The 24326-nt window shown below is 44.5% G+C and overlaps 1 protein-coding gene and 1 long non-coding RNA gene across 2 annotated transcripts; both read left to right on the plus strand.

The window, feature by feature from the left end:
- The first annotated feature begins 2208 nt into the window (after positions 1-2208).
- Positions 2209-2645, plus strand: LOC140010347 (uncharacterized). Its single transcript, XR_011817627.1, has 2 exons — positions 2209-2315; positions 2448-2645. It is a non-coding gene; the product is annotated as an uncharacterized lncRNA (long non-coding RNA).
- Positions 2646-5166: 2521 nt separating this feature from the next.
- Positions 5167-8955, plus strand: LOC113698857 (pentatricopeptide repeat-containing protein At5g15280, mitochondrial). The gene has a single exon (XM_027218806.2). It carries the CDS (start codon positions 5167-5169, stop codon positions 8953-8955), a length of 3789 nt encoding a protein of 1262 aa, XP_027074607.2.
- The last annotated feature ends 15371 nt before the right edge of the window (positions 8956-24326 follow it).

Below are 24326 nucleotides of genomic sequence, written 5' to 3' on the forward strand. Positions count from 1 at the left end.
CTCCTTATAACTAGGGTCCGGTCCTTGTCGTTTTTCTGCAGCCAGACTCCAGAGCTATGGGCTGACTCTCTTAGCTCATTTTTCTGGAAAAAAAAAAAAAGGATGGAGACTGTCTGCCTTGAGATGTCAATTGGGTAATTGCTTTTTCGTTTGGATTGCTAATTTTTTTTGGAGTGTTTGTAAACAAATATATTATAGCGATTTGATATATGTAAAGTAAAAAAATGATTGAAAAATGTAGAAATTTTTAAGGAGAAAATGGCTTCTCAAAATGTTTAGTTTAGTGCAAAAACAAGGCTTTAGTTTCCTGCAAAATCTAGGTAACGGAATCAAGCTCTGAAGCCAATAAACTCCCGACAAACTAGATAAATTGGCGAGATTCGTCCGAATTCCTGCGCCTCCGTTCGTCTACCAAGTAAGTTGGTGTATGTTTCGTGATTTGTCTCCTTAAGCGCGTCTTTGCTTCGATGAGATTGTCAGAAGTTGGGCTGTTCGGGTTAGGTTATGGGCCATCGTGCACGATGTCCTACCTAATCTTGGTTGGATGTCTTAACCCTCTTAAAAGTTAAATCGGAAACTAAAATGAAAATGACTTCCTTTAGTTACGTCTCTGTCTGTGTGTGTGTGTGTGTTTTTTTTTTTTTTTAATTTTAATTTGTGGACAAACATTTAGGTATGTATGTGTTTGGTTTTTGGAAAATTTTTATCCATTCAACGGAGGAAAGGGGAAATCCTTGGTTGCTATTTTCATATGGTACTAATTAACACGAAGAGAAGAGCGTACGGTGATTTCACAAGAAAAAGATGCCAACTTAGCTATGATCAGAAAGATCTAATCATTATCACTAGTTCACTACTGCCAGAAAGAGAGTCCGCCTTAACCAAAGAAATTGGCATGACCTTGTTGGCTGCTTTATTTTTGGTTTTTGTTCACTGATTTCAACCGTGTTAGAAACTTAATATGACGGTCTCTCTGTCTCAGAGGGCGAAAATGATAATAGGGGCAGTGGAAGAATGTGATCAGTTCTATGTATAATGGTAAAAATTTCACTGCCGGAGAAATATAGAGTTACCCCGATGCATCTTTTGAAGTAGCACTTGAAGTTAATTCGCTCACCTAATCTGAGCCCCAGAATCCGTGCAGGTTCAGAAGCGGATCTAAATGCTGACAGCGCTTTGATTACCAAGCAAATCCCTCATCAGTTCTTCCGAGAAGTTCGTACACATTTGAGAGGAAAAGCTCTTCACGAAATATTTATGTTGCTGATAGAAACAGTGGATGGTCACATCTAACCTTATCATCTCCCTGAACTTTTCTTTCTACATCGGACAATGAACAAGTAGGACCGTTCAAAGCCTGTTTTTGTGCAAGGGAAAGAATTCGTCATAATAAGTAGTAATTTGCTGGCAATGCATGACCATCACTGGCCAAGGCTATGAATGGCGTTAAAGAAGCTATCATAATGGTGGAGGAAATAGATTTCCATTTTCATGACAAGAGTCAATTTCTTTATAAACAGCTCCAGAAAGCTACCCACCTCTTGCTTCAACTTCAAGCCCCCCATTCCTCTATGCTCTGGTCTCAAGCGGGTTTTCTAGCCCAATCGGCTTCTGTCTTCTAAAGCATGCATGCATGCGTGCATTCCCTGTTTTTGGTGCAATCATGCTCGCTTGCTATTTGCTAGGTTGAATAAGGAAACCCCTTGATTCATTTTGCAATTTGCAGCAGAGAATGTTAATTTCTTCTTCGGGAAAGTCCTCCAATCATTACTTTTGTGCTACTTGAGAGAGATGTGTGTGCTTTGTTGGGATTGGATGGACTGCCTAGAGTTAATGTTCCCTAGAGACAAAAAAATGTTTGTCTGGCACAAACATTTTTTTTTTAACCACATAGTTTATGACGTGGTCGAATTACATTTTGGGTTAATTTGATACTATCATCATCTAAGGTCTTGCATGAGGAAACGAGGTCATGGGGTTGCAGCCAAGGATGACTTGCCGGTGAGCTTGTTTATACACAGTGTTAGTATAACATCCGGCAAGTTGTTATTGGCTACATCTTTGCCTCTTTTTCTCATGCTAGAGTTTTGATGACAAAATGAAGTGCCATCAGCTCTTACGGATCACTCAGGACTCAGCCAGAAATGGGTTTCCACGAGTTCTTCTGAATCGTGAAATGTTTAGTTGGACTTTTGCTTCGTTAGTTACCCGAATATTTTTGCCCACAGCATCACACTTCTGCCATACATAACTATCGGGATCATGCTGGCCTTCCAGTTCCAGAGCATTCGAGAAATTTTATGCCAATTTTCCAGGTAGAAATGCAGTAATTGTACATTCCCACCTTCCCTCTTCACGACTCCTTTTGCTTGGAAATATCATCAGCTTTTGCAATTTACTTCTCGGCAATAATATGGTGTTTCTTTATCTATCTAATATGTTTTCAGGAAAATGGCGAAGCTGTGATTTTGCTTCCTTCGAAGAAGTTGGCCAAGCTTGGGATAATTGAAAAAAGTGTACCAAATTGATGTTCTCTTGCTTGAATGCGTTCTACAAACTTATGCGGGTGGTTGTAGCCTCAAAACTATCATGCAGCTTTACAATCACAACTTCTAAGTATGACATAGACACATTATTCTTTTTCAGAGCACTCCTAATAACTCACGAAATTCAGCCCAAAGACAAAGCAAGACATGATCAAAGCCTAACGATTGAACTGGTAGAGATCCCTAAACAGGGCCCTCTTCCGATTGGCAAATTTTGTCTCTCAACTAATGAGCTTCACCCAAAATAATAATAGTAATAATAGCTAAAAGGGTAAAAAAAAAATAATAATAAAAGAAGACTTTTTTCCCCCTCAAAAGGTAGATGATTGCCACTGAACATTAATGTAATCGCTTTATCTGCAAGAGGAGGCTAAAGATGATTCAGGAAAGATCCCACATATCATTGTCAAACGAGAGAGTACACTACAAATCAAAGAGGCAAAAAAACATGACAGTAATCTTGCTTGATGCATCAAACAAGGAGCTCAAGAGTTAGTACTGCGAAAACAAACGCAGGGAAATAGCACTTCAAAAAGTACAAATTAGGGGAAGGGTTGAATTCCATCTTTTAATTCCAATTCACTACTTCACAAAATATAAGGCCGGATATAAGTTTGAATGAAGAAAAGCGTCAAATAGAGATGAGACCTTCCTTCACAAGAAGACCAAAGATGAGAACGAAGAGGCCAACTGTGATACACTGCGTGGGAGAGATGAGAGTCTGCGAGTAGGCAGACAGAGTGATGGCTGCACCAACAATCCCAATCAGGAGGGAACTTGTGTTCGGATTCATTTTCTTGGCCCTTCAGTTCTGCTCTTTGTTTTCCCCTCCCTCTGAGCCACAGGTCCCACGATGAAACAAGTCTACAAAATAGTGATACTCCCCGTTTACTCTACCACACACGAGTTTGCCTGCTAGCCGGTCCTATAATGGTGAGACTAATCTCAATTCTCACAGGCGAACCCCAAAAGTCAACTCCTTGAGATGATGAATCTGGATTAATTGCTTTGGTCTCTTGGCAAACCGCAACCTTTTAATTATTCATTTCCTCTTAAAGTAGGATTATAATTATTTCTTCATCCTTGTTTTGACCATTCAACATCATTAATTTTTGTCCTCCTTTCGTTTTCAAATTTTCTGCTGATCTACCCCAGAGCTGATCAAGGATTTTATTTACTTCCACGGAGCAAAGTCTACTCTTTAAGGCATTTAACTGGTAATTCTTATCATGATTCTCATTAGGCCCTCTAGATTGAAAAAGAAAATGCAGGCATTTTACTATTCCTTCTTAAGCCACGGGAAACGGTACACCGCTTTTTGATATTAACCTTGGTACTTTGTACATAGGGATAATTTCACAAACCTCCACAGAGGTTTTTAACAATTACAAAGAGTTCTTTTTAGGTTTTAAAAATTACATATATCTCCCATATTTTTAATATTTAGTAACAATGTAGGTCCAACAAGATAGATTTTTTTACAAAAATTCTAAATTACCCTTTTGTACAGAATTAGGAAAGAAAAATATAGTATACTCAATTATTTTCTTCCACACTTTACATAAATTAACAAACTTAATCCTTAACAACCATCCAATCATAAGTTCTAAAATCAAGTGGCCGTTCAAAAAATCCTAAATTACATATAAAATATTAATACCTGCCACTAAAAAAAAAAAAGGAAAACACACACACCAACCCAATTGACAATTAGTTGTACCAAAAATTAAATATCAATATTCAAATACCTTTTCAATACAAGCTAATCTGATCCAAAACTGCCATTACAACCCTCCTATGGTTTTAAAAATATTAATATCTTAAAAGTAGAGAATAAATTCTACCTCCATAATAAAATCTTAATAAAAAAATCTAATCCAATGAAAGAAATACATATGTAATTATTGACATTTTATAAAAGTTTTTTTTGACAACAAATAAAATATAACTATTTTCACATATTTAGTTCTTCTTCCTATTTCAATCATCAATTTTATTATTTATTTCTCTATCACTATGAGTCTCTTCATTTCTTTCTAATTTGACACATAATCTGCTCTCTATTGCTTTTGTAAATTTCAATTTGCTAATATTAACAAAATTAAAAATAATAAAAAGAGGTTATATCAATGAGAAAAAGAGAGAAGCGAAAATAGATAAGAGATAGGAAAATAGAATTTTTTGGGTTTTGTAAATTTATTACCTTAAATTTAAAATTGTCTACCAAGTGGTGGGCATTATAGGTATTTTACTATTCTAAGAGAGGTAAGTGTAATTTTTAATATCTGAGGGGAGCCAAGTGAAATTGTTAGAAGAGGTTTCTGAAATTTTCCCTTGTACGTATAAAGTGAATCCTTTCAGTTTCTGCTTTCGGGCCCTTTACTCGTACGATCTTTTCATGGTCTAAACTGCAAGATCAGTTTTAAGCCTTGATACCTGGATCTGAGCCCATTGTTCAGGCAACGACATTCACGAAGTATGTCCAACAGCTTCCGAAGTCCATTTAAAAGGCCCACACTAACCTCATAAACAACCTCGTCTTCTCTACCTTTGCAGACACCAAATTAAACAATAAACAAGGAAGAAAAGATTTCCAGGCAAAATCCAACAATGAACATTGATGAGAAGAAGACCCATATCATTGCACAGCAAGCGAATGCTTCAAACGCTCTTCAGCTCCCAGCTAAACAAACCTCCCGCCAAGCAGGTCCGACTTCAATCTCTCTCCCAGGTCTCTGTCTTTTGCTACTTTACAACTTGCGTTGAGTCCCCAGAACTATCTTTATCACCTTCTTTGATTCAAACAAACGAATCCAATGAAGGGTTGCCCTCAATTAACTTCCGTAGCATTGCAAGATCAGTCATATCAAAGTCTACAAATATTTGGGATAGCAATAAGAATAAAGGTGAGCCTTCAGTCAATCTTTCTTTAAAAGATTACTTTTTGAGACTGTCTAATATATCTCCTGAAAGTATTCGGAGGTTTTGGAGGGTTTCTGCTTTGAGACCTCAAGATGTTCTTGACATATTACTGGGTTTTGAATCTGATAGTGGGATATTTGACATTGAGCATAAAAAGATTGAATCTTTATGGGGAGTTTATAAGTGGGCTGGTGAACAGACCTCGAACTTTCAGCATCTTCCTCAGTCCTGCAAGATTATGGCCAAAATGCTTGTGCGGGTGGGGTGGTTTAGTGAAGCTGAGTGCTTGCTTTCCAGGTTGGATAGTGAAGCAATTTTCTTGGGCTATCATGAAATCTTCAGTCACTTGATTGAAGGGTATTTAGCGGATTGTGACTTGGAGAGGGCTTTGTTGAATTATGATCGAATGAGAAGGCTAGGTTTATCCCCATCCTTTTCATGTTACCGATCACTTCTTGACTCTTTGGTTCAAATCAATGAAACCCACTTGGCGTATGAAGCTTATGTGGATATGATCAAGGTGTGGATGGAAAGAAGCGCAGGAGAAAAGCGCATTTGTGAGAATGTTGCACGTCTTCTGTGCATAGAAGGAAGGGTTCAAGAAGCCAGGAATCTTGTCAAGAGCATTTTAGCTTTTGGAATCGAACCTACTAATGCTGTTCTTGATGCTATTGTTAATGGATATTGCGAGAAAAAGGACTATGAGGACATACTGAGTTTTCTTATTGAAACTAGGGGAGTGCCTGATGTTGCAGTAGGCAACAAGGTCATATGTTCTTTGAGTAGAAGCTTTGGTGCCGAGAGAGCAAATGAATTCATGCAAGAATTGGAGCAGTTAGGATTTTCTCCAAATGAAATAACCTTTGGAATTCTGATTGGTCAGACTTCTTTTGAAGGGAGTGTGAAGAATGCCTTCATTTTTCTCTCAGAGATGCTGTCAAGAAACCTCAAGCCTGACGTAAATACCTGCAATGCTCTTATGAGTGCCCTCTTCATGGAGGGCCTGTGGAAGCAATCACTGGATGTTCTTGTAGAGATGAATGATTGGGGAGTGATACCCAAGTTATCAACATTCAGGGTTCTGTTGTCAGGATTGTTAAAAGCGAGACAATTTGGTCAAGTGAAGGCCATAGTTGGTGAGATGGCAGGTCGTGGCTTGATTCGACTCTCATTGCCCGAAGATCACCTGTCTATGGCGTTAACCTCGCTGGGGATTAATTCACTGGCCATAAAGGTTAGAAGGGACAATGATATGCAGTTTTCAAAGACTGAGTTTTTTGATGATCTTGGGAATGGACTTTATTTGGAGACGGATCTTCATGAGTTTGACAAAATAATGGTTAATGTTCTTCATGATGCCATGATTCCAGATTTCAATTCCCTTGTGTTGAAGAATTGTATGGATGGTGATATTAAAGTTGCGGTGAAGATGGTGGATGAAATGTCTCAATGGGGCCAAGTATTATCTACCTCTTCTGCATCAATATTAATCAAGAGGCTTTCTGGATCCCATATAAATATTAAGACGATTAACAGTGTCCTGGAGAAACTGCCTTACTTGATTTATCAACTTGATCAGGGAGCATTAAACAAGCTTGTTCAGAAGTATAGCAGAAGGGGATGTACATGCAGGGCAAAATTGATATTTGATAACATGATACGAATGAAGTTAGAAATTGAGAATGAAACATATAGTGCTCTTCTGATAAGCCTGTGCAAAAGAGCAAATTTGAGAAGCTTCCAACTTTGCTGGGAGGTTGCACACAACAGCATCTGGCTTCCTGCCTTGAAGGATGGTAAGGACCTTCTAAATTGCTTATGCCAGCCAAAACTACTGAAAGAGGCTGTGGAACTGCTTGAAGCCATCCTAATGGGATTCCGTTGCAAACCATTGGATGCTTGTAACGGGCTCATTGAAAAGCTGTGCTTTAGAGGTTTCACCAATATTGCTGATGTATTGGCAAAGGAACTCTTGGAGCGGGGCCTTGTCTTGGATGATGTGGTTTACAACCATCTCCTTAGCGGATTTTGTAGAGAGAAAAGGCTTGCTGAAGCTTCTCTGCTAGTGGATGCCATGGTTGCCAAGAAGTTTGATCCTTGCTTGGACGTATCCCTTCAGTTAATTCCTCAGCTCTGTAAGGCTGGTAACTTGGAGAAAGCTGTTTTGCTGAAAGATATATGCATCAAAAAACAATCTTCTGCTCAGCTTTCTGTCTACCATGCTTTGATCGATGGACTTTGCAAGGCGGGGAGGTTAGTAGAAGCTTTCCATTTACTTGAGGAGATGTCACTGAAGAGGCAACTTCTGGACAAGGAAGTTTATAATATGCTTCTTCAGGGGTATTATCAAGTTAATGACTTGAAGAAAGTGGGAGAGCTTCTTGGTGTCATGATAAGAAAGAAAGTAGGCATGTCAACATCTACTTATTGCAATTTGGTGCAACTGGCTTGTGCAGCAGGCAAGTTTTCTTCTGCATTGAGCTTAAAAGAGCTTATGCTTAAAGAAAACAGCCTTTCCCAGATTGCTACGTATAATATTTTGCTATTTCACTTATCATTAGTGCAAAACACTACTAGAGTTGTGGACACAATAGTTGATGGGATTCAGAGTAAAGGATTGCAATTTGATGCGGTAACTTACAATTCCATTGTTAAAGGCGCATCTTATAATAATGATGTGCCTCTTTCTTTGAGGTATCTTGAAACTATGATTACACAAGGTTTTAGACCAAGTAATCGTGCTCTGAGAAACGTGATGTGCATCCTTTGTTGCCTTGGAGAGCTGGGAAAAGCCTTGCAACTTAGTCAAGAAATGGAATTGAGAGGTTGGATTCATGGTTCAGTTATTCAACTTAATATAGTCGAGGCCTTCCTTAGAACCGGTAACCTTCGAGAAGCAGTGAAGTTTTTGGACAGGATGGCATTAAAAGGTCTCATCCCCAAAAGTGTCAACTATGACTATATAATAAAGCGGCTCTGTCAGCATGGAGAACTGGAAAAGGCTAGTGATCTTCTGAATATAATGATAAAGAATGGAAGTATTCTTGATTCTACCAGTTTTGACTATCTCGTCCTCGGTTGCTGCGTAAATCACAAGTTGGATACAGCTCTGGATTACCACAGTGAGATGTTGTGCAGAAACCTAATTCCAAGCAGCAAGACTTGGAATGCTCTTGTCAGCAGCTTCAGTGAAGCCGGACGAGTTGTCGAAGCAGAAAGGCTACTTCATGTCATGGTTCAGAGAGGTGAAACTCCAAGCAGGGAGATGTATTCTGCTGTGATCAATAAGTATCGATCTGAAAATAACCTTGGGAAAGCATCACAACTCTTAAAAGCAATGCAACAGTGTGGCCAGGAGCCTGATTTTGAGACTCATTGGTCATTAATAAGCAATTTCAGCAGTTCCGTCAACAAAGATGATAAAACTAAAAGTGGCGGCTTCCTCTCAAATCTTCTTTCTGGAATTGGATTTCCTAGGAAGGATTGAACGCTAAGAATAGGCTAACGTGAGCTTTCTTGATTTTTAAGTTCTGGTATACTCTGTGTCAGTAAATTCAGATAGATGCAAGGCTAGTTTCTTGACAAGAAGCATTCTTTTTATTTTCTTGATCTGTTCAGTAGTGGGCCTAAGGTAGCATAAATCTCACTTCCTGCATCAGCTATGCAGCTTCATCGTGTAATATCAGCCAAAAGGGCAAAAAAAAACCCAAAAAGAAGAAAGAAAAAGAAAAAAGACACTGCAGATACTGGAAGCTGCACGGCCGTGAGTTCAAATACGGTCTCTTCTGCTGACAGTTTCATGCTTATCTAGAAACCGTAGTGAAGGGATTCACAAATGCCACCGGTTAATGGAACAACCAAAAGGCAGCTCAACCATCTTTGCACCCCATCAGTCATCACTAGCAAATTCATCATAGTCACTGTCAACGTTTCCTCCTACTCCTCTTGTATACATCCCCGCGAGCTTATTCTACGTATAATCCCCACGGTCATGCATAAACTTGCATGCATCTCCGTAACCGCAATAACCCGTTTGTTTATAATCTTTACGGCTGATAGTCATTTCTTGATGCAACTCTAATGTGGGCTGAGGCCCGATGAGGATCGTGCCCTTTTTCTCCCAAAGGCCACGGAATCGTTAGACAACTGACGAATGTCAGTTTCCAGTGCTGATGTTGCTCTACTCTCATTTAAAAGCTGGATTTCCTTTCAAGACTCGTAAGCGGAATAAATTAGATGGTCGAATGGAGAAGTATAGCTGCTTGTCAGCAAATGCTGGCTTCTTCTTACCAGCATCAACATGTATTCTCAGTTTCCACCAGTGAATCTTCAAAAACAGGAGCAAGGCTTTTTCTGAATTATTACTATTATTTTTTTTTTTAACTTTGAATGATGAGGATGGTGATTTCGGCCCGGGTAATCCGATGGCTCACCCCGGGTCTCCCGCTCCGAACACCGCCCATCGAGTCACTCCCCGCCCCTTGGTCACCTCGGTCAATCTCATAGCCGAGGTGACCTATGGACACCCGACTCCAGCATAAAGGTTGGATGTGACTCCTGGAACCTCTGACACCTGACAGAAGGCTGTCCTGACACGCCGCCTGAACCTTAGCGACGTCCCATCATGTCTTTTCATAGGGACCGGTCTAATCCACCGGATGCACTGACCGAATCAGATCTCTAGGGACCTGTGATGGAAGTTCCTCCCGCGCAACCTTCCCCTATAAATACTCAACCCTTCTACTAAAGAGGGGGATGACCAATTTCTGGTAAAACAATACTCTCCTCATTCACTATCCAACTCTCTTTACTTCCGAACTGACTTAAGCTTCGGAGTTATATCGGGGGATTCAGTCCCCCCTATAACCTGAGCAGGTGACCTCGTCCGAGGGAGCTGTCCAAGATAACGGTCCTTCTCCAGTTCGGGTGACTCACTCCAGCGAGACAAAAATAACTTCTTCAATTGGCGCCGTTTGTGGGAACGCAAAGACAGTAGAAAATGAAGCCTGCGCGTTCTAAGAGCAGAAAAGCTCTCACTATAGAGGTTGAGCAAAGCAATGCAGCTCAACCGGAGAATATTTCTGAAGGGCAGGAGCCCCCGAGGGCTCCGCCCCCGAACGAAGAAGCCATAACTCGTATGGCCGAGTTCGTAAATGAGAACCCCAACATTTTTGAGGAGTTGAGAAGATACCTCAAGAGGCAAGGCAAACAAAAGGCCGAATCCTCCAAGAGGAAGTCGGATGGGTCTCCTGAAGACTCATCCGAAGAGGAGTCAGATGAAAGGCGCCTGAGCCGAAGTGCGTCGAAACGGGCTTTCTCTAAGGCCACCTCTAAGGTAGCCTCTATTACTAAGGCCTTTTCTCGAGGGCTCCTAGGGAGACGACCCGAGGAAGAGCCTCGGCCTTTGGGAAGACCTGGGGTGGATTACATGAGAGCCCCACCCTTCACTGACGATATCAATGAGGAAAGGCTTCCTCCAAATTTCAAACTTCCATCAATACAATCTTATGATGGCCGAGGTGATCCTGAGGATCACATCCACGCCTTCATCTCCGCTTTCCGTCTGTACTGCATTCCTGACCCCGTCATCTGCCGGGCTTTTCCCGTATTCCTCCAGGGCACAGCCCGAAAATGGTTCGCAAGTTTGGAACCTAGGAGCATTTCGACCCTGGGAGAATTAGTGGAGAGATTTCTTCACCGGTTTATCTCCTCTCGACCTACAACTAGGACCTCGGCTTACCTGCTGAGTATGCAACAGAACCCGGGGGAGTCACTCCGGTCATACGTCCAGAGGTTCAATGAGGAAAGTGTACAAATACCCGACCCCAACGAGCAGGTTACCATAGCTGCTTTTACCCATGGGCTCGTGTCCGGGGTATTCAACACGGGAATTCATAAAAAATACCCCCGCACCCTCCACGAGTTGTGGTCCAAGGTCGAGAAGGGCATACAAGCCGAAGACCTCAACCGTATGAAGAAAGAGGTCCAAGCTGCTCGCCCGAGAGTTGATGCCCGAAAAGGGAAGGACCTCGGTCGAAGTGACGCAAAAGCAGGAGGTGGTTTCCAAAGTCCCGGCCGAGATCGCCGCAGCGTGTTCGATAGAATTTCTAAAGGGAAAGCCCCCATCCCTGAGTCTGAGCTGACTCCACTAAATACCTCCCGATCTCAGGTGCTATCCGTAATGGAACAACACAACCTCGGGAAAGCACCTCCCAAGATGAACGGTAGCCGAGACAAGAGGAACTCGAACCTCTACTGCTTGTATCACCGGGACATCGGGCATGAGACTGAGGATTGTAACGATCTAAAGAGGGAGATCGAGAGCCTGATCCGACAAGGTCACTTAAAGCAGTTCATCCGCCGAGGTGATCAACGCCGGGACAACCGCCGTGATGGACGAAATGACCATCGCCGAGATGAACGGCGGACTTCACGCAGCAGTTGCCGACCTCCTGAGGATCCTAGGGAAACCAAAAGGCCTCCCCCAGACGGATCATCAGGCCAGGGGTTGGGTTACGGACCAAATATTGCCGGGGTGATCAACACTATCGCCGGAGGACCGACGGGAGGGGATAGCCAAAACTCCCGGAAGAGGACTTACAGGCAAGCCAATCCGGAACAGGCCGAGTCGAGCTCTCGTCTGGCCGAGGTGATCACCTATGGACCCAGTGACCCCGTTCCAGCTGCCTCCAGCAGTCATGAAGCCTTGGTGATTGAAGTTCTCACCAACAACTATATCGTGAAAAAGGTCTACGTTGACCCGGGAAGTTCAGTAGACGTCATGTACCTGCGCACCTTTGAGAGCCTCAAGCTGGCCAGGGAGATCATGACCCCAGTAAGAACCCCTCTTGTGGGGTTCGGGGGACACATCGTGCACCCCGAAGGGATGGTAACGCTGACAGTGACTGTGGGATGCCACCCCTTCTGCAGAACCATCCCCGTTAACTTCGTAGTAGTTAAGGCGGATTCGCCCTATAATCTGCTCTTGGGTCGGCCTACACTTAATGCTTTGCGAGCAGTATACTCTACCTACCACCTAAGCTTTAAGTTTCCCACTCCTGCGGGAGTGGCCGAGGTCAGCAGCAATGTTGGTGCTGCCCGAGAATGCTACCTCGCCACTCTCCAGGCCGCTACCCCCCTCGACCTCCGAAGCAAGGACCGAGAAGAGGTCGAATATTCTCTCAATAGACAGCATTGATCCTCGGCGAGCTAAGGAATTGCCGAGGCTAGAGACTGGGGATGAGGTAGAAGAGTTCCCTCTGGACCCTACGAAGCCTGACCAGACGGTCCGTGTCGGTACCCGGTTACCCGACCTTGTCAAGAAAGGAATGTTAGATCTCCTCAGAGACTACCGGGACGTCTTTGCATGGAATTCAGAGGAGGTTCAGGGGGTCCCACGTCACCTCATGGTACATGAGCTGAACGTGGACCCTCAAATCCGCCCGGTCAAACAGAAAAGAAGGCACCTCGGCCCTGAGCGTAGCCGAGCTGTTAGTGAAGAGGTGGACAAGCTCCTCCCAGCAAAAATCATTCGGGAGGTTCAGTACCCGACCTGGCTGTCTAATCCGGTTATGGTAAAGAAGGACACCGGGGCCTGGAGAATGTGTGTCGACTTTACCGACCTCAACAAAGCCTGTCCCAAGAACTGCTACCCGCTGCCCAAGGTGGATACCTTGGTAGATTCGGCAATGGGTTATGAGGTCCTTTGCTTTTTTGATGCCTTTAAAGGGTATCACCAGATCGGAATGAGCCCGGAAGATCAGGAGAAGACCGCCTTTTACACCGATCAAGGCACGTACTGTTATACAACTATGCCTTTCGGGCTGAAGAACGCCGGAGCCACTTATCAGCGCTTGGTCAACCAAGCTTTCAAATCTCAGATCGGTCGGACTGTCGAGGCTTATATAGATGATATCCTCCTCAAAAGCCGTACTACCTCCACCTTTCTGGCTGACCTAAAAGAGGTCCTGGAAGTCTTCCGGAAGACACGAATGATGCTAAACCCCAAGAAGTGTGTCCTGGGGGTCACTTCGGGGAAGTTCTTGGGATATCTTGTGTCCAGACGAGGTATTGAAGCAAATCCGGACAAGGTGAAAGCAATTCAAGAAATGTCTCCACCTCGGTGCGTCCGCGAAGTCCAAAGGCTTACGGGGCGGTTGGCCGCCCTGAACCGGTTCTTGTCGCAGTCAGCCTCTAAGGCCCTGCCATTTTTCAAAGTTCTCAAAAAGGCTAACGACTTCTCATGGACCGAGGAGTGTAAGCAGGCCTTCGAGCAACTTAAAGAATACCTTAACCACCTTCCAACACTCACCTCACCTCGCTCCGAGGACAAGTTATTCTTGTACCTGTCCGCTGCAGCCGAGGCGGTAAGTGCCGTGCTAATCAGGGAGGAAGGCGTCCCAACACCTGTGTATTATGTCAGCCGAGTTCTCCGAGATCCAGAAACCAGATATACTCAAGTGGAGAAGCTTGTGTTGGCCCTGATCCACGCCGCTCGAAGGCTCAAGCCCTACTTTTTGGCCTACCACATCTGCTTGAGGACAGACCAACCACTCCGGCAGGTCTTGTCACGTCCGGAGGCTTCTGGGCGCCTTACCAAGTGGACCATCGAGCTGGGAGAATACGACTTATCCTACGAGCCTCGCAAGGCGATCAAAGCTCAGGCCCTTTCGGACTTCCTGGCCGAGCTCACTTTTGATGAGAAGGCCGGGGACACCTCAGCTGATACCCGGGCTGCCACCTTGTCGGCCGCCGAACCTCAGCGTTGGACTTTACATGTGGATGGCTCGTCCAACAGTGGGGGAAGTGGAGTCGGGCTGCTCCTCGAAGATCCCCAAGGAGATGTGTGCTTATACGCTCTAAGATTTGACTTCGCAGCCTCTAATAATGAGGCTGAGTACGAAGCGGTTATAGCCGGACTGCAGCTTGCCCGTAAGCTCGGAGCCGCGCACATTCTAGTCTACAGTGATTCTCAGCTCGTCGTGTGCCAAATACTAGGCGAATACGAGGCCAAGGAGGAGGTAATGCAATGTTACCTCTCCAAAGTCCTTCAGCTGGTGGCTCACTTCGAGTCTTTCGAGATCCAGAGAATCCCGCGATCGCAAAACAGGAGAGCCGATGCTCTCTCCCGACTTGCTTCGACCTCTTTTGCCGACCTGAACAAGACTGTTCTCGTCGAAGTCTTAGCCGAGCCGGGGTATGAAGGAGGAGAAGTGTACCCCATTTACCCCGGGGACACCTGGATGGGGCCACTAGTTCGATTCCTCGGCCGAGGTGAACTCCCCGAAGAGCGAGTTGAGTCACGTAAGCTTCAACGTAAAGCAGCTCGGTACACTCTTCGACAAGGCCTCTTATACAAGAGGTCCTACCTCGGCCCCTGGTTGCGGTGCGTCACCCCGGAGGAAGGCAACGGAATTCTTCAAGATATTCACGAGGGACTCTGTGGTGCTCATGTCGGTTTCAGGATGCTAGTGAAAAAAGCTTTATTACTCGGGTACTTCTGGCCCACCATGAAGATGGACGCCCAGGTCATGGTCCTTTGTTGCCCCTCTTGTCAGCACCATGCTCCTGAGCACCACCAGCCGACCAATTTAATGATTCCTATCACCTCCACCTGGCCCTTTGAGCAATGGGGAACTGATATAATCGGCCCCTTCCCAAGGGCTCCAGGTAGTTATGCCTACGTGGTGGTAGCAGTAGACTACTTCACTAAATGGGTCGAAGCAGAACCCTTGAGAAGCATTACCGGGGTGGCTGTCCAAAAATTCTTCTGGAAAAACGTGGTTTGCCGCTTCGGCCTTCCTCGGGTGATCATCTCGGATAACGGCCGGCAGTTCGCTGACAACCCTTTTAAGGCCTGGTATGAAGAGCTCGGGATCAAACAACATTTCACTTCGGTCGGACACCCCCAAGCTAATGGACAAGCCGAAAATTTCAACCGAACCCTCCTCCATGGCCTTAAGACCAGGCTCCACCGAGTTGGGTCGTCATGGATGGAAGAGCTTCCAAGTGTGCTGTGGTCATACCGAACCACGCCGAGGTCGGCCACCCAAGAAACTCCTTTTTCCCTCACTTATGGATCTGAAGCTGTCGTCCCGGCTGAGTTTATTACACCCAGTCCACGGATGGCCGCCTATGCTGCAGAAATCAACGAAGAGGAGCGGCGAGTTGACCTCGACCTTGCCGAAGATAAGCGCGATATAGCCGCAGCCAAGGTTGCTACCTATAAAAATATCATAACTAGCTATTACAATGCTCGGGTCAAACACTTAAGGTTCAGTCCGGGAGATCTCGTACTCCGGAAGAATTCAGTTAGCCGAGCTGAACCCCAGGGAAAACTTAACCCCAAATGGGAGGGACCCTACCACGTTGTTGAGTCCAGCCAAAATGGATATTGTAAGTTAGCTTACCGAGATGGTTCGCGGGTGCCCCGAACTTGGCACGCTGAGAATCTTAAGATGTATTTCCCTTGAAGGGGTACGTATTGTCGAATCTCATTCCATTGTTATTTTTCACTTATTCTCCTTTATCTTAAGTAAGAAATAAGGGGACAAAACAGTAGCCAAAAGAAGAAAAACAAGAGAAAACCGAACTCAATTAGCAAAAAGATATAAGGAAAGCTAATTCTATTGAAGTATGAAAAAGCAATAAGCCGAGGTCACGTGCGACCCCGGCTTATGGTACAAAAGTAGGGGGCCAAGGTCATCTATGACCTCGACCCTTCTATTACAAAAAAGGAGTGCTTCTAAGCACTCCCTACCCCGGCACTTTGCCCTCCAGTTCCACCCTCAGCCTCGGCATCCTGCTGCGTCTTAGTTCCTTCGCCGACCTGGCCTCCTTCAGCCTCTTTACTGGTTTGACTCCCTTCAGCGCTATCCCCATCCAACTCAGATTCTAGGAGCCATTTGTTGAACTCAGCCCGGACCTCGGCTAGGTCCTTCCCAGCCTGAATACCCTCAGCTATGCGGTCACATAGCTCCTTGGCATCCTCATTGTAGTGCGAAGTGCTCTGAAAGGACTCCAGCTGCTCAGAGGAGAGGAAGGGTGTCGCCTCGGTGATGGCCGATGTATAGCCTAGCATGAAACTCGGCCGGGAGAGTTCGCCGAGGTCACGGACGAATGACTCCGACTTCCGGAACGCCTCCACGGCGGTGACCCCCGCTGCGTTTATTGCCGCCTGGTTTGACTGCTCTTCTTGGGCCCTCCTTTGTTTCTCCTCATCAAGCGCGGTGACCAGGGAGTTGTTCTCAACCACGGCTTTCTCCCTTGCCGCCTCGGCTTTATTTCGCTCCTGTTCGGTGGCCGTCAGTTTCTCTTCCAGGTCAGCAATTTTCTTTTGAAGCTCGGAGGGTGACTCGTAGGTGCTGATGAAGTCCCCGAAGCATTGGTACATTTCGGCGACGAATGCCGTAGTGGCAGCCCAGGAGGCCGCTGTTCCTTGCATCAGCTCGGCTGGATCGAGCTTCCTGGTGTAAGTATTGTCCCGCGGCAAGACTGAATTCACCAGGAGCTCGTGCGCGACCTGGGGATTCTTGCAGCGGTCATTCACATTAATCTCCCACTCCGGACAAAATTGTGCCCCAGAGTGCCTTTTGTCTTCCCCTGCTGTGAGAGAGGGTACATGATGGAGGTTGAACAATGAGTTCCCCGTAATGGGGTGATCCTGAACCATGGTAGCACCCCGGCCTCTCCCCCGAGGTGGAGAAACCCAAGTCACTCCACGGGAAGGAATCCCGGTCGGGATGGATGACTTGGATCTCCCAGCCGTGCTCGAGGTGTGCGAACCCTCGCCTATTATCACCACGGCGGGCTCACGGGTGCCCGCTGTTGCCGCGGTCTTTTTGGCCGCCCTGGAAGAGGTCTCGGCAGCGTCCTTGCGCTTCTTTGATGGCCTCTTCGCCACCTCGACTTCTTCCGAAGTAATGAGATCGGAAAGTCTTGTCACTGCAAAGAGTGAAGCAGAGTCAATTAGAATTCAAGAAGAAGGAACAAGAAAAGAAAAATGGAAAAGTACGGGGTATATGAAGCCTAGTGGAGATCAGGACGGGGTGATCCGGGCTGATTAGGGCTCGACTGAGCCCTCCTTCCACGAGCACGTTCTCAGGGAAGTCCCAGCAGTTGATTTTGAGGCCCGACCCCGTCAGTTTCTGGAAGTTGCGTTCTTCCAGTTTCCCCGGGGAAGTCTCTTTGACCGAAGTGGGAGGCCTCCACCAGAATCCTCCAGGAAAGTCCTCAGCCGGGACGAACATGAAATTCCTCTTCCACTCTTTTATCGAGCTCGGAGCATCGTACACCAACTTCGGAACCTTGTTTCCGAAGTAAAACCAACCCTTTTCACTTCCGCTATTCTTAAGTGAATAGCAGCGGCGGAAGAGGTTGACGGTGGGCACGATCTCCTGATGTCGGCAGAGCAATTGGAAGCCGACTAGGACCCGGATCGCGTTCGGGGTGAGTTGTGTGATCCTCACCCCCCAGTACCTCAGGCAATCCCGGAGAAATCTTGTGGTGGGCATTCTGAGCCCGGCCTCCAGCTGATCCACATATACCGCCACCCTCCCCTTTGGCGGCAGGGCGGCAGACTGGTCCGGCTGAGGTACGTAAATGCCGTAGTCTCTTCTCCAGGGGTATTTACGTATCACCCCGGCCACAGAAGCTTCCGACATAGCACTGCGGAAGGCTGGCATGTGACCGTAGTTCATCGTTGCTACGTTAGGAGGAGTGGAAGGCTCCTGCACGCCTTCATCCTTAGGAACCTCGTTCCCGAGGTCGTCATTATACAGGACCTCGGGATCAATCTCGATCTCGTCAGCCCGTTCCTCCGAAGTCTCAGTTCGGTGAGACGCCTCCGCACCTCCGTCCCCGGTACCAGCTGTATGTCCTTCCTCGGAAGGGTCGGGCCTCTCTGCCTCAGTGAAGTTGGGTCTCACTGTTTCTTTGTGGGTATGAGCGATTCTAGCCATAAGGGCAGAAAAGAGAAGTGTACTTACTAGGGAATGCGAAGTGAAGAGGTTGTGGAGGATAATTTGTAGAAGACTGCCGAAGTGAAACGACGAGGAGACAGAGCTCTGAAGTGATTTTCGATTTTTAGTAGAGAATAAAACGGTGAAAAAGAACCCCTATTTATAGGCAGCAGAGGGAAACCGAAGAGTCGGCACCCCTCGAACTTCCTACAGCACCCGTTCTCTCTCCTCATTAATGCAAATCCTGTTCATCTGACGATTGATTTTACGGATCCGACGTTAAAGCTGACAGCCATCTTTTCACTCATTTCTCACTCCTTTCTCAGTTCCGTGTTTTACACGCTCATCAGCCTCGAGGAGGTACGACTTCAGATGACAACGACTTCGCCCTTCTCGAAGCTTGGGGGGCTTAGTGAGGATGGTGATTTCGGCCCGGGTAATCCGATGGCTCACCCCGGGTCTCCCGCTCCGAACACCGCCCATCGAGTCACTCCCCGCCCCTTGGTCACCTCGGTCAATCTCATAGCCGAGGTGACCTATGGACACCCGACTCCAGCATAAAGGTTGGATGTGACTCCTGGAACCTCTGACACCTGACAGAAGGCTGTCCTGACATGCCGCCTGAACCTTAGCGACGTCCCATCATGTCTTTTCATAGGGACCGGTCTAATCCACCGGATGCACTGACCGAATCAGATCTCTAGGGACCTGTGATGGAAGTTCCTCCCGCGCAACCTTCCCCTATAAATACTCAACCCTTCTACTAAAGAGGGGGATGACCAATTTCTGGTAAAACAATACTCTCCTCATTCACTATCCAACTCTCTTTACTTCCGAAGTGACTTAAGCTTCGGAGTTATATCGGGGGATTCAGTCCCCCCTATAACCTGAGCAGGTGACCTCGTCCGAGGGAGCTGCCCAAGATAACGGTCCTTCTCCAGTTCGGGTGACTCACTCCAGCGAGACAAAAATAACTTCTTCAAATGACATCTTCAAGAAGCTGCATACTTGTACAAGTCTTTGTGATTCCTCCTCGTTTGAGGCTGCCATTGAACTTTAGAAATTGGCTAATTCATCAGTCCGACACCCTACTTAAAACAATCTAAATTCAGGTATTAGAAGCAGAAACTTTCACTCAATCCTTTTCCAGGCCATGTATTACAAGCTTTTAAAGACAAGGAAGGTTGGACTCTATTCTACTAATTAGGATAAGGAATGGATTCCAATTAAGTAAGAATAATGGGAAACTTTTAAAATATCAAGAAAACTCTGAAGACCACTCTAACATGTCGTTGCTCATGAGCTGAGACTGACAATAGCGCAAATCTGGTTGGCCCACATCCACATCGACCCATCAAGTGCAAACATTCATGTAGTTCAGTGGAGAATAGGTTGGGCTGAACATGTTTTGAATACATGTTGGACTGTACATGTTTTGGGTTTGTGTTGGGCTGTGTGGTTGCTCGAGACTAGAAATCCTACGGATTGAATGCTAAAATAGGAAGATCAGAAATTACGATGCTAATTAAAGTTGTTAAACATTCTCAATTTCTCATTTAGTTTGGTGTTCTAGTAGTCTTGAAGGATGAATTTCGATTTAGCCATTACAAAATAGACCAATGTATCGATTCTGCCCCTAAAAGTGAGCAAGTTCAAATTAAACCCTCTAAACTGGCTTTTTTTTTTGGTTTCAAACTAGCCCTCCTGTCAATTCAAGTTTGATTAATAACGCAAAAGCAACTTTAGTAGTACAGTGACATCTCCCAATTTTTTTAGGGACTTCGGAGAAATTAATGTCTATTTAAATGAGTTAAAAAGGATAGTGAAGTGCTTTTCTAATCATATTTAAAATAGCAATTTAAATGATGGAAGGGCTTACGCGAAACAAAATTTTCACTTTCAGAGGCTAAATTGAAGCTTTGATCTACTTTGAAGGGCCAAATTGAAATTCACCCTAGTCTCAATATACTAGAAGAGAATATTCTTCTTTTTTTGAAAGGTAGTCAGTGCTTTAACTAATATGGAAAAAGGTACGAGGCTGGCAGATAACCATTACAAGGCTTCAATGAAACGTCCGGCAGCTTATCATGAAAGGTTGTCTTGCATGATTGGGAGGGAAAGAGAATTTGTTGGGATGGCTATTCAAAGTGGTTTAGTTAATCGCATGCACATGTACAAGAACGCGTTCCAAAATGGGGTAGGATCCCGAGTTTCCTAAGAAGGGAAACTGGCTAGGTTGGTGGAGTTGGAATCTGGAGGATATACTGCTTCCGGCTCAAAAAAAAAAAAATGGGGAAGAGCAAGTACGGGCAGGTAAATGAGACAGAGTCCACTTTAGTAAGTAAACCAAGCACGGGCCGGCCAAGTGGCCACTATGATTAACTCCTTTTTTAACGTGATGCATGGGCGAGCCAACCCCGCTCGTGTATAACTTCCTTCCGTGCATCCGTCCCTCTTCTACCCAGAACTTACATAACATCATCTACATTTTCACGTTCGTTACCAGTAAATTCATTTAGCGATTATCCTTTCTTTCTCTCCCTTTTTCCAGTACTAGTCGGAAAATGAGGAGTGGTGCTCTTGAGATGGGGAGTGAAGTGGCCAAGGGCGCGGCTTCAGGTCCAGTGAATAGAGGAGCTGCTGTGGTGGATTTCTTTCTGAGGGTTGTCGCGATTATTGCGACTTTAGGGAGTGCCATTGCCATGGGAACAACTAATGAGACACTCCCCTTTTTCACACAGTTCATTCGGTTTAGGGCCAAATACACTGATCTTCCAATGTTCACGTACGTACTCCTGGACTAGTGCTCAATTTACTAGTATATCGTGTTAGTTGTCCCGATTCCTGACCAACTTCGACAGTAACCCCCCCTTCCCAAAAATAAAAAAAAGTGCTCCCACTAAGCTTATGGATTTGAACAAATATAATTCTTGACGTTTAATGCAGGTTTTTTGTGGTCGCGAACTCTGTGGTGAGTGCATACTTGGTTCTTTCTCTGGCACTATCCATCTTCCACATCATGAGGAGCAGGGCGCATGCCAGTCGAGTCGTCTTGATATTTTTTGACGCGGTAGTACTTTAATTAGTTACCTCCGCTGACAACGCGCAATACATATATGTGTGTATGTATATGTATATGTATATGTATATGTGTGTATGTATATTGCCAATCATATATATTACAGAGGGAAAGAACAGCTACCATAAGTATTCCTAATTAGTAGTAGTATTTCTTTTTGTCTGGTGTTGACATATATATATCAGTATGTAAACTAACATATCAAAATTTGGTTGAAGGGAATGCTGGCGCTTCTGACCGCGGGAGCATCAGCTGCAGCAGCAATAGTGTACCTAGCTCACAAAGGCAATAGCCGGGCAAACTGGATTGCCATCTGCCAGCAGTTCAACTCCTTCTGCGAACGAATTTCGGGTTCCATGATTGGCTCTTTTGGTGGAATACTTATTTTTGTTGTGTTAATCCTGTTGTCTGCTGTCGCCCTCTCTCGTTGCTAACTTGATATATATGCTCAAGTCTACCAGGATCCGAGCATGAAATGCCTAGGATAACATTATCAATCACATCACATGGTTGGTTCATTTGTTCCTGTTTCTTTTAGCAGTTTGTGTCCCTTCAATGCTTTGCCTTCCCCTGTTTCTTGGTTGTAAAGGAGCCATGGTGTGTTTGCCATGACCCTGAAATTAAGGTGGTCAATGTATTTCAATTTATTTTATATTCTGTGAAATATTTTCGAGTCATTGATTGATTATTTGTACAATAGTACGTACGACATTAAGAACGTGTTTTGGGCTCTCTTTACAGATTTATTTCTTTTCCTCCCATGCAATTCTATCCTTGAAGATACCTCGTATCAGTTTCTTAGTCAATTCTAGGGGTGGAGTTGAACCGAATAACTTGACTCGAGCTCACGAGTTACTCAGTCAGTAGCTCGAGCTCGATCTCGATCTCGAGCTCGAGCTGCTCGATAAAGCTAGCGAGTCAAGTTCGGTCTTATATATGTGAATTCTATCCTTGAAGATACCTCGTATCAGTTTCTTAGTCGGTTCTACGGGTGGAGTTGAACCGAGTAGCCTGACTCAAGCTCGCGAGCTACTCGGTCAGTAGCTCGCTTGACTGAGATCAAGCTGCTCGATAAAGCTAGCGAGTCGAGCTCGGTCTTATACATGTAATACTCGAGAGTTCGACGAAAAATAAGAAAAATTATATATAATATATATAAAATTACTAATACAAATAAACAACTTATGAAATTTACAATGAACCATTCTATCACATTTATTTATTTGTGTGGGCAAAGTAGGAATTTCATAAAATAGGAATTCTTATTTCTTGTTTTTAGAGAACTTAATTTGAAAACATTAATCGAGCTCATTTTACGAGTTTAGCTCGAGTACTCGAGCTCGAATCTTTATACGAGTTTGAGCTCGAATTGTTTTTAAATACATTGAGTCGAGTTCGAGTTTGAAGTGTGGGGCTTGTTCGAGTTCGAGTTTGAGTTCAAGTAGTGCTCATAACCTTCGAGCTTGAGCTCGAGTATGATACTACTCGAGTCGGCTCGACTCGACTCGGCAACATCCCTAGTCAGCTCCAAATAAAAGGAAAGGATCAAGAATGCCTGCCTAAAAGCAACTAATCTCCAAATTACTAACTGATACGTCTCGATTGGGCCATAAACTTTGCGCTGCTGCAAATTTTAGGTGTCTTGAGGAATGTAATGGGGAAATTAATAAGAAGCAAAATTTGCAGATTTTATAATGTCCTAGCGTACGTGTTACCTTAAATTGTTCCGGAGCTTCTTGGTCTTATTAAGGCATTATTTAAACAATTGTAGCATTTATCATTCGGCTCTATAGTTTTATACTTGATTGTAATTGATAGGGCATGAGTTTTCCCTTTTTCATGTTTGTTACTTACTCCTACTTCCTTTGAAGAAACGTAGCAACTGAGCCATTTCCGTCCTCTACAGGTTCTCTTCTCCGTTCAAAAGATTAAAAAAAAGGTATATCGATAGCAATAATAAATAGAGAAATGTTATTTGCACTCCCTTTTTTTTTAATCACGCTCCCACTATCATTCTAATCATATAATATTTATTTATTATACTATCCATTTTTATTAATGACACTGCTACTATCATTCTACTCATATAATTTTTATTTATTAGACTATACAATAAAATAAATAGTGATAGTGCAAATAACAAAAAAAATAGAGTGTAAATAATAAATATAGGCTTGTTCGTTAACCTTGATAATGAGATCCAATCAAGAAAATGGGCATGGTTGTGCTCATATTTTTAGCACGCATATAATTCTTTCAAAACGCACCCAAACGCCACACGATGGGCTGCATGGTACCACTAAATGGTCCTATCATTGGGTTCTTTTATCAAATGGAGAAGAGTGGAATGCATATTGAACAAATTGGACTAGAACAACATAATGGTCCTGGATCATACCGCCTCAATATGATCTTGGGCTCATATCCACAAAAACTATCTCAAAACGCACCCAAACTCTAAACTTGGAAGATGAAGATGGGCAGCTCTAGTTTCTTGGAAACCTTGCCCTCTTGGTTCATAATCGCTCATGAAATTTTTATCTTGCAGGATAGAAATTAGAAACACTATAGCTTGGATAGTGCAGGATTAAAGTTCCCAGCGGCACTGTCCGATGTTAAAGAAAAATTGCATGATTTGACATAGAAGTTTTCCATAACATGTCATTTCTTTTTTGCCCTTTACACGGTCTGATGATCAAATTTAGTCACTAAATAATTTAACCTGGGTTTAAGGTCCTCAACCGCACCTCCTGTCATCAATTGGCTGGATGGTGTTAGTTTGTGGGTCCCCCTTAAATTAGTCTCTGACACGATTTGGCG

This window comes from Coffea arabica, chromosome 7c, assembly GCF_036785885.1.
Source record: "Coffea arabica cultivar ET-39 chromosome 7c, Coffea Arabica ET-39 HiFi, whole genome shotgun sequence".
Classification (NCBI taxonomy): Eukaryota; Viridiplantae; Streptophyta; class Magnoliopsida; order Gentianales; family Rubiaceae; genus Coffea; species Coffea arabica.